The sequence below is a fragment of the Hippopotamus amphibius genome, chromosome 7 (genome assembly GCF_030028045.1).
Source record: "Hippopotamus amphibius kiboko isolate mHipAmp2 chromosome 7, mHipAmp2.hap2, whole genome shotgun sequence".
Taxonomy (NCBI): Eukaryota; Metazoa; Chordata; class Mammalia; order Artiodactyla; family Hippopotamidae; genus Hippopotamus; species Hippopotamus amphibius.
Genome location: NC_080192.1, coordinates 4,185,416 through 4,195,822, shown reverse-complemented (window position 1 = coordinate 4,195,822; position 10,407 = coordinate 4,185,416). Strand labels below are relative to the sequence as shown.

General features: G+C 58.7%; 1 protein-coding gene across 3 annotated transcripts in view; it reads left to right on the top strand.

Annotated features, from left to right (window-relative positions):
• The first annotated feature begins 226 nt into the window (after positions 1-226).
• The window catches only part of FBLN1 (fibulin 1), an 81,662-nt gene continuing 71,481 nt past the window's right edge, over positions 227-10,407 (top strand). For 2 of the 3 annotated variants that reach the window (XM_057741949.1, XM_057741950.1), the window contains exon 1: positions 227-418. In XM_057741949.1, coding sequence (XP_057597932.1) covers positions 337-418 — 82 coding nt within the window. In that variant the 5' untranslated portion in view covers positions 227-336. The remainder of the gene's footprint in view (positions 419-10,407) is intronic. The other variant, XM_057741948.1, reaches the window with a different exon arrangement.

The following is a 10,407-nucleotide window of genomic DNA, read 5'->3' as shown; positions in this document are numbered from 1 at the left end:
GGCCCCCGCCTGGGAGAAGTGTGGCATCCCCGCTCCCACTCCGGCCGTGGGCCTGCGCGCCCCTCGGTGGGGCGGTGGGGGGGCGCCAGGAGGGAGGGGGCCGGGAGGTCCCAGCAGGGAGCGGCGGGGGGGAGGGGAGGGGAGCGGCCCCGCGGCCCCGCCCCCGCCGCGCCCTCCCCCGCGCCCCCCTCCGGGGCGGGATAATTGAACCGCGCGGCCGGGGCCCTGCGTTGGCTGCGGAGGCTCGGCCGGAGCGAGGAGCCCGCGCTGCCCGCCCGCCGCGCCCGGAGCCGAGAGCCGCGCCCCGCGCCTTTGTCCGCCCGCCGCCCGCCGCCCATGGAGCGCGCCGCCCCGTCGCGCCGGGTCCCGCTGCCGCTGCTGCTGCTGCTCGGCGGCCTCTGGCTGCTGGCGGCCCAAGGTAGGCGCGCCGGCGGGGAGGGGGCGCCCCGAGGCCACGGCCCCCGCCTTCGGGACTCCCCCGCATCCCGACCGCCCGGGCCCGCGCCCCGTGGAACTCTCGGAGCTGCCGGCGCCTCCCCCAGCCCGCGGCCCTCGGGCTGTCTGAGTCGCGCTGCCGCCCAGGCCCCGGCGACGCTCCCCCCAACGCCCGTCTCCTGGCTTCGGTCCTGATCACCTCGCTGACGTGGGGACTTGTTTCAAAGACGGATCCCTCCACACACATCCTCCTGCGGGCCCTCTCACATCCACCCTGCGCACCCTTAGCGCCCACCCGGACGCTGGGGCCGAGGTGCGGGCTGGGGGTGAGGAAGGCTGGCTGGTGGTTGCCAAGCCCCCACCCCCATCCTCCCACCCCCCCAGTGCCTGCTCCTTGCACGTGGAGCGCCCTTGGCTTCCCTGTTCCCACTGCCCCCATCTCACGCGGGGGCTGTTGTACCCAGTGCTGGGCAGTGGGGAAGGTAATTTGCCCAGGAGACAAAACGGGCCATGGCGTAGGGGCGGACGTGAGAAAGCAGAGAGGAAGGGAGCGGGCTGGAGGTGTTCAGGGTCAGAGCTGTGTGTGGGGAGACCCCTGCCTGCCCTCCTGGACCCCTTGGACCCCAAGACGGAGGATCTGCCAGGCTCCATACTCAGCTGTGGCTGGGGACAGGCCACCTCCAAACCCAGCCGCCTGGTGGCAAGGGGTTTCCCGGGGGTCTGCACCAGCTGACCCTTGGCCCAGAGCCCCCAGCCCTGCCTGGGACTGACAGCGCTGGGATGGCAAGCACCTAGCTCATCCTTTCCAACTTAGTCCTCAAGGCCTAGGTCCTCAGGGGCGCCCACAAGGCCCTGCCGATCACAGCCATGACCTCTGACCTCTCCACTGACCCGCAGCTCATTAGTCATTAGCCAGGCCAGCCTTCCTGGGGCCAGGCCCAGATAAGAGCCCGACCACCCTCAGCATCCCAGATTCTTTATCTCTGGCTTAGTTGAGTCTTTTAACTCTCTGGCGGCCACCCTCCTCCTCTGTCAAAGGTCACTTGTCCCAGTTCATGCTTTGTCAGGATTCAGGGATTCCTGGAGAGACTGGCGGGGGCGGGGAGAGCTCCGCAGAGGCTTCTAGGCTCCCTGGCTCCCTGCAGCAAACCTTCACAGAGCTCTGGTTGTTCCAGGCATCAGCTCCATCCTGGGCATGTCTAGGGGGGGACATCTCGTGGGGGGAGTGGTGGCTGGAGGTACAGGGCTCAACACTGGCAGCAAGAGCCTTCTGGGGCTCTGGGGCTTACGGGAGGCTTCCTGGAGGAGATGGTGTTTGGGCAGGAGCTGGTCAGGCAGGCAGGAAGGAAGGGAATTCTGGTGACCCCTGTCTGGAGTGAAAGCCCAGAGGGGCCCTTAGATTGGGGTCCACACAATACTCCTGTTGGAAATGGAAGGGGCCCCAGAACCTCCTGTATTTTACACACAAGGAAACTGAGGCGCAGAGAGAGAAGGCATAGTTGAACCTTCCTGAGCCCCAGTCCCCAGATCCTCCATCATTGTTCTTTTCCGTCTTCTGTTTGAGAAGGGTCCCTGCAGCCTGACCGTGTCCAGGTTTGAAGGAACACGGAGACTTGCTGGGCTGAAGCCTGACTGATGGTTTACAACCATCTTCTTCATAGAGAAATTCCTAACTTGAAGTGTGTAAAGGAAGCCTTAATTGCACACTGATGAGAATGCCTGTGGTCCTTTGTTTCTTTTGGGAGGTTCCTCTTTTGAGTTTCAACAAGTTTAGGATGATTTGGGGAGAGAGAGTTAGAAAACTGCCTGGTTCCTTTCTGTGCCCACAAACTCAGAAGCCGTAAGGTTCCCTGAAGCCTTGTGAATCTGAGGGTGAGACTGTCCCCACCCTCCATAGAGCTGCGGGGTCCAAGAGGAGACGTGCAGTTTGAAGTGATCACGGAAGAGGCCTTGATGGTGAGCCTTTTAGCTAATCTGCTGAAACTCAGTTGGTGACCTGGCCACGGAGATGCAGAAGGGTGCTGGACTTTTGTGCCAAGGGGCAGAGTTGGCCCCACCAGTCTGTCCTGTATCTGTCTGTCCAGTTGGGCTTTCCTGAGAGCCAGGGTGGGCAGGAGTTAGAGAGGAGGAGGGTGTTGGGAAAGACGGTTGTGTTTTCTCCAAGGCTTTCTCGGCCTCTGGCTCCAGCGGGGGAGCCTTTCCGACTGATTACAGAGAATGTTGCTGGGAGGAGAACAAAGGGGAGAGAGGACTTGGCTTGGAAACACGTGGCGGCACTGCTGCCGCTCCTGGAAGTTTCCCAGTCAGGTGGCGGGGGCTGGACGGGCTGAGGGGGGCTGCTGGAGCATGAGACAGGGTGCCCTGGGGGTGCAGTGCCAGGGTCTCTCCTGCCGGGCCACAGCTCCAGATCACCCCCCCTCCGGGCACTGCCAAGGCCACCCCAACTTGGGCTCATTTGCTGCCCCTGACGGTGGCGGGGAAACGTGGCTCACTCACCGTCGGGACCCAGCAGGCTGCCAGGAACGGTCGTGGGACTGCAGACACCTTTGCCTGTCATCGCTCAGAAAAGAACCACGGGCTGATCTGGTGGTTTTCTCAGTTGTAAAATGGAGATAACAGAAACCAACTTTTTAGGTTGCCTGGGGGATTGAGGGAGAGAATGTAGGACGATGCCTGTTGTGGTAGCTGTATTGTTATTATCTGTTACTGTGTTGCCCCCTTCCTAGAGTAGGACAGTATCCTGTTCCCCAAGATTGCGCTACTAAAGCTGCATTTCCCCAGCCAGGAGCTGGGAGGGAGGCCCAGAAGGGCCACAGAACCAGTAGCTGTCGGGTGCCAAAGCCATGTTCATACAGGTCGTGCAAAGTGGCCTCAGCTGGCCTCCTTAGGCATTCAATCATCTGTGCAAGAAATATCTGCTGAGGGCTAGCTCTGTGCCAGACATGGTTGTAGGTCTTGGGGAATGGGTAGGGAGGAAGAGAGACCCCGCCCTTCTGCCCATGGGACACATCTCGTGGGAGATCCAGAGAAGTGAACAATTACAAACCAACTCCATCTGGGAGTGAGTCAGGGAAGACTTCCTGGAGGAAGCAGCATGTAAACTGGGATGTGAAGGAGCAGAAGTAAGGCTGGGAGGAGGGTGGGGTGGGTGCACCAGGCAGAGAGAACAGCATGGACGAAGGCCCAGAAGGTGAGAGAGAACGGGGGCCTTTTAGGAGTTCTGCCCCCTCCTCAGGCTTGGGGAAGACCACAGCGCTTCACAACTTCCCCAGCACCCCCCTCCACATCACCCCTAACCCCCCCACCCGTTCCTGTGAAGGTGGAACTCTGTGAGCAATGGACACAGCGGGTAGAGCAGCTTTGCAGGAAAACAGTTCCAATAGGGTGCACGAGTATGTTGCCAGTATATTTTACACAATAAAAGGTTTTTCTTTTGCAAAACATCCAGTTATAACAATTTCATTAATAAGTGCTTTTGCAGGCTTCATATGGTTCCAGTTTCCCAGTAATGGTCTCAAATGTGGCCAGATAATGAAACTGAGGCGGGGGGGCACCCATTGTGTCAACTTTCTTGGGATCAGAGACCCTTCATCCCGGAGGGGAGCTCAGAACTGAGAGGGTGAGGCGCTGAGGCCAAGTCATCTGTCCCAAGTCATCCAGCGTGTAGCAGGCATGGCTGGACCACAGGCCATGCTCTGCGGCCAGCACTCTTCCCCCCGGTTGCCGCCTTTAACCCCCAGGCTGGTCGTAACGAGCGGCTGGGACAGGAGGGAGCCAGCTGCCTGCGTGTTATCGGGAGGGTCCTTCCCTGACCCACCCTGTGCTGGGGATGAGCCCCTGACTGGGGTTAGGAGCCTGGTCCCAGCTCTGAAAATCATTCCAGAGACCTTAACCGTCTTCCATACCCTCTGTTCTGTTTCCATGAATATGGAATGAAAACCCTCTGCTCTAGGAGATTGTAATTGAAGTCTTTTACATTTCGTCACTAATTTAGTCCTTCTTGACAACACCATGAAGTAGGTACTACTGTTATTTCCATTTTGCAGGCATGTGAACTAAGGCCCAGAGCAGTTACTCCAGCGGGCGACGGGACCCAAAAGGAAAAATAGATTCAAGAAAAATCCTGGCTCAGCCCGTTAGCGTAAAAACACTCTGATTGCTGGCGTTTAAACGCCAGTCCTGGCGACCGGTCCTTGCTCAGGACGGTGTGGTAGTAAATAGATAAACAGAGGATGTGGGACCCCGTGCTGCTAACCACTCGGCTGTACGGGCACTTCGGTCCCATAAACGAGTGCTGTGTATACGAGGGGCTCCTTGGAAAGAACAGACATTTTCCGTGGGGGGGCGGAGGTTGTTGGTAGGGAGACCACAGAAGTGGGAGCCACAGCCTGGGCCCTTCAGGGGCTCACAGCTGGCTTGACAGAAGGTCCCCCCCCCCAGGGGACAGCACCGGTCCTGTGCCGGCTGGACTGTGCAGCCTGGGATCTGGCTTGGTCCTGCCTCTCCCTCGGGTGTGGCCTGCGTCAGGCCCTCCTCCCTGCTGTCTGGGGTGGGGCTTAGGAGCCCCCAAGGAACCAGAGCCCGTAGTGCTCATCCCCCTGCAGGGGTTGGCTGGCTCTGGCCACAGGATGCTGGGAGTGGTCCAGAACCATCCTCAGGTTAGAGAGAGTCACCCCTTTCCTGGCACCTCTGTGAAGGAAAGTGCTCTTGGCCGGTCCTGGGTCCTGGACACAGCAGGGCGGGCCCGGCCTCTGAAGAAGATGGCCCTGGAAGTTGTCTAAATCATGTTCCTACTTAATCCACTGGGACCCCAGCCTTGCCAAGGAAACTTGCCAGAGCGCTGTGCCTTCGTGCCCAGAGCCAGGAGTCTGGAAACCAGATTCCCACCCAGCTCTGTCCCCGACTTTCTGGGGGATCCGATGGGCAAGGCCTCCCGGTTCCTCCTGCCCGAGGCCAGGGGCTCAGCACCTTTTCCCCAAGTGAAGGATTTGTGATGTGTGCTGTTACCTGCACAGCTAGCTTCAGGCCACTCGGAGGGGACACCACTGAGACAGCGGTCTGGACCCACTGGGATCTTACTCTTTGTGGTTGGCAGTAAAGATGTAAGAACCAAAGAACCAGCCTTGGGGTCCGATGGGGCCCAGGGTGGGTTTTGTGGTGGGCACTCGGGCATAGTTGGGGGAGAAATGGTTTGTCTATCAGGATATGCAAGTCGCAGGTCAGCCAATCCACTCCCTTTACATAGGCGGGGAAACCGAGGCCCAGAAAGGGGCAGTGGCTTGCTTAGCTTCGAAGTGGTGTCATGTGTAGGCTGGTTTTCAGTCCTGCTCAGCAAACGTTTCCCAAGTGTCTCCTGTGAGGCTGGCATGGCCCCTGAGGAGCTGTTTGTGGCGCAGCCATCACGTGTCAGTCAGTGTCTCCACATATTCAGCAAACTCATTGAGGAGTCAGGCCATGGACTGGGCCCCAGGGACACGGGCAGATGAGGTCCCTGCCTCCTGGAGCTTGTGTACTGGGTGAGTTTCCTGTGGCCGTGGACTGAAGTACTGCAACCAGGGGCTTGAAACCACAGAAATCTATCCTCTCCATGTCCTGGAGGCCGCAAGTCGGGTATCACGGTGTCTGCAGGGCTTCGCTTCCTCCAGAGGCTCTGGGGGCAGAGCCGTCCTTGCCCCCGCCACAGCTCCTGGGGCCCCCAGAACTCCTTGGCTAGTGGCCGCATCCCTCCAGTCTCTGCTCCCATCCTCAAGTGGCCTCCTCTGTCTCCTCTGTGCATCTCTAAGGACTCCAGTGGTCAAGTGGTCAAGACACAGACGTATCTCTCTAGGGGCTACCATTGAACCCACTACACACACTGAGAGTAAACACAGAAGGAGATGCACTAACAAGAGGTATTGTGAGCATCTGTGCCATGGTGACCTTAACATACTGTGACCGTGGGGCACAGGTGGCTCTCGGGTGGAGACGGGGGAGTGATACTTGGGCTCAGATGTGAATGGCGAGAAGCTGTCTGTGGAAAGACCTGGGGAAGAGCTTTCGGGCAAAGGGGACAGCAGGCCCAAAGGCCCACAGGTGGGACCAAGTGTATCAGAGGGACCAGAGGAGTGGTGTGGAGGGAGGGGAGTGGGGGGTGTCGGGGAGAGTGACTGAGGCAGGAGGGGCCAAGGCAGTGGTGCACGGCCTTAAAAATCAGTGCGGAACGTGGCTTTTATCCTAGATGCCCGGGGAAGCCACTGGAGGATCTTAAGCAGGGGGTGACATTCCTTGACTCGTTTCTAGAAGTCCCTCCGTGTGCTGCGTGGTGAATGGATTATAGGGGGACCAGAAAGGAGGCGGGATAGGCAGGGGGGAGGCTCCTGCAGCGTCCGGAGCCAAAAATGCCCTGCAGGGGGTGGTGGTGTGGGGGCGGGAGAAGTGGACACATCTGGGGCATTGGGAGGCGGAGTGGACAGGACTGGCTGAGGGCTTGAATGTGGAGGGTGAGGGAGACGGAATCACTCCGGCTGACCCAGTTATTCTGGCCCCAGCCTGTGGGTGCGTGAGGACAGCTAATTGCCGAGGTGGAGAAGCCGGCTGGGGGTGGGGGCAGAGTCCTGTGTGGACACCTTCAGTTTCCTGTTAGATGTCTGGGTGGAGCCTGGGCTCAGGGGTGAGACCCGGCTGCAGACAGAAACGCGGGCGTCTCGGCCGATGTGTGAAGCCGGCTGAGCCCACCCAGGGAGGCGGAGGGCGGCGGGGGTGGGGTGGCGTGGCTGGAGAGGGGACAAGGGGATGCGGCACTGAGCCCTCCCAGGCAGTTGGAGGAGGAGCAGCAAGGTGGCACCTCCTCAGGGGAGTCCCCAGAGCCCTGGGTGGTAGCTGGGACGTTGCCGGGACTGGTTTTTAGATGCTAGCTATCGGTGTTTTTATGCCATGGGCTGAGCTAGTATTTTTCTTTTCTCTTTTTTTTTTTGAGCCAGTATTTTTCTTGAGCCTGTTTTTCCTTTTGGATTGTGTTGCCTGCTGGGGTGAAATGTACTGGAAGTTTCGTCACCTATAAGTGCTTCTCGTTTTGACGTAAGTCTTCTTCCCAAAACCCACTGCACCGCTCGCCATTATCCCCAGTTTCCATTATTGGTGTGAGAACCGACCCCCCCGGCACAGAGAGGCCAGGCAGTGCGCCTGTGGACACACAGCTGCTAAGTGGCAGCACCAGGATTTGAACACGGGCAGCTTGGCTCTTGTGTCGTTCTCTTAAGCGGGACACTGGACGAACCACCTCACTTATGTTTCCAACTGAAAAGTCTCCATTTTCCTGAGTCCAGCTCCAGGAAAGTGTCTCCTTCGGTTTCACGGTGGGTGGGTGTGAGCTTTAGAGCCACGGCTGGATTCCAGTGCTGCCTCTGTGTGTGTCTCGTGGCCTTTCGTCTGGTGTCCTGTGTCGTAGAGTTGCTGGGTCACATGAGATCATGCTTCCTTCCTGGACATTTACTGCGGGCCGGCTCTGGGCAGCCATGGGGCAGGGTGCAGGACGAGACGCCTGTCTAGCCCTCGCAGCACAAGTACACACACAGTTAATTATTTGTGCTAAGTGCTGGGAAGTTTGGGGAGCAAAGAGACCACAAAAGAAAGGAAGTGCCTCTGCCCCGTGTTTGCGTATGTGCACGTGTGTGTTGGGGGGTGCGGTTAGGAAGGACTTCCCGGAGGAAAGGGAGGACTTCCCGGAGGAAAGGGCCTTTGAACCGGTGTGGGTGTGAATGAGCTAGCCTGAGGAGGGGGGGGACCCGGGACCACTCAGCCTGGCAGAGCTTCAGTTTCCAAAAGCCGAGTGCAGAGGACACTTGACAGGTGTGCACACGTGGTCTGAGAGGTGAGAGGAGAACCAGGGGAGTTGGGTCCTGCAGCGGGGCGGGGTGGGAGGGGACGCTGTAGAGATGGGGGCAGGGTGAGGGCGGCCCACATGTCCACTGCGCTTGGTCCAGGAGGTCATCGTGAGCTACCTGGAGGGAGCAGTGGGGAAGCTGCTTCTCCTCACCTTCCCAGAGATGTGCCTTCCCGTCCTTGTCTCTTGCTGCCTCCTCTTAACTGATTCTCTATCCAAGACCCCATCTTTCTGTGCTGGTGATGGTGGGGGGAGGGGAGGGGAGGGCACCGGCTGCTCTTGTGCTGGGGACGGAGCCTGGAGCCATAAGAGTAGACTTAGCACCTCTGCTTCCTCCAGGGGAGGCGGGGGGCCTTGAGGGGGTGGGTGGGTCTGTCCTCATGCCAGTCCTGCAGAAGGATGCAGAGGGACACAACCAGGTAACAATTGCCTGGCATCTTCCTGGGATTTCCCCTCCTTGAGGACAGGGTCCTGACTCTGGATCTCTCTCCCCAAGCTCAGAGCTGGAAGGGTCCTAAGAGGGGTGTCTGCTGGCTCCCCAGGCTCGGGAGGTGGGGGGGGCCCGCAGAGGGTGGGAGTGGGCTGAGTCTTGCCTGGTTCTGCTTAGCTGAAATTTCCCACTGGCTTCTCATTGCATCTCAGCGTCCCCGTTATGCGGGTCCTGGACACCACAGGGACCTCCCCCCCCAACTTTCTGCTGCAGCTTCAGGCAGTGCCATGGAGCTGATGGGGCGTGAGCCTTGCATCAACTTTTTATTTTTCCAAATGAGGGTATTAAAATAAAACCAAATAGAGAGCTGACCACCACCATCTCATATCTCAGCTTCTCATGGACACGAAGGGCATTTTAACGCCTCAGGTTTCGGAAGGACAAGGTCTCGGGATTTTGTCTTTGTGGACCTCACCCACACAGTCAGATCACAGGGACCAGAGATAACTGTGCCCTGATGAAGTTTCTTCTCACAGAAGGCAGTGATCTGAGGGAGAAGATTCCATACTTGCCCAAAGCCCCACTTCTCTTTTAAGAGCGCCTACAGCCCAGGACGGGCACTGGGTAACCAGTGAGCAGGTGGTGGGTGTGGGTGGGTGGCATCGTTCCCAGGGTCAGGGACAGAAGAAGCGGTGATGGCCTCATCGCTCCAGGTCGCTTTCCTGACATGATTTAGGAGGGCTGCTCAGACATGGCAGGGTCTGTGCCCGAGGTTTCTTCAATTTTACGCCCTTTGGGAGGTGCTGCCAGGGGGTCTGCCAGTGGGCGTGGTTGGTCTGATGTTGTCGGCTGCTGTGAAACCCTTGATACCAGTGAGGTGGCCTCAGGTGGGGGTGACACCTTGGTTCTCTTCTTGTCCCCCGCCCAGCCCAGCCGTGTGCCCTGTGTCAGAGAGTGGGGTCACAGCCTGGAACCCCGTCCCTCTTTCCCCTTCCACTCATGTGGCTGAGTTCCTGCTGTGAGTGGTTGGGGGAATGATGCTGGAAGGGAGGCCTCCCCATCACCTCCAGAAATCCTTCCCTCCCGTCTCCCCCAGGCTTGGGCAGTGAGTGGCCTCCTCTGCTCTGTAGCCCCATCTGCCAAAGGACTTGTCACACTCCAAGGTGACAGTCCCTTGACCCAGCCGCTCCCCCCTAGTCTGGGAGCTGCGGGCTGGCACTGAGAAGGTGCCACGTTGGGGTGTGATGGGATGCACAGGCTGGGAGGGTGGGCGTTGATGGACGTGTCCACAAGTGGGGGCAGGAGAGAGGTGCCTCTTTAGGCCTCAAGTCCTCCCGGATTTGGTGATGGGGAAGAACTGAGAGACCACCTGACCCCCACCGGGGACAATGAACAAGCCGCGGTGTCCGCAGTGATGCAGGAGGTCAAAGCCAGGGCACGTCTGAACGTTAGGTCGTTTTCTGTCTCTCGTCCGCCTGTCCCACCCTCTGCTGGCCACCACCTGAGACACGTGGGGGTGGGTGATCGCTGGGGGTTTTTGTTTTGTTTTTAACTTTTAAATCATCTTTATTTTGGTTGCAAAGTTACAATTTACTGTGTTAATTAACATTTTCATCATTCCCATTTGAGGTCTCATAGCTTGCCATGGAAAACATTGCATTCTCTACCACAGTGTTGTAAA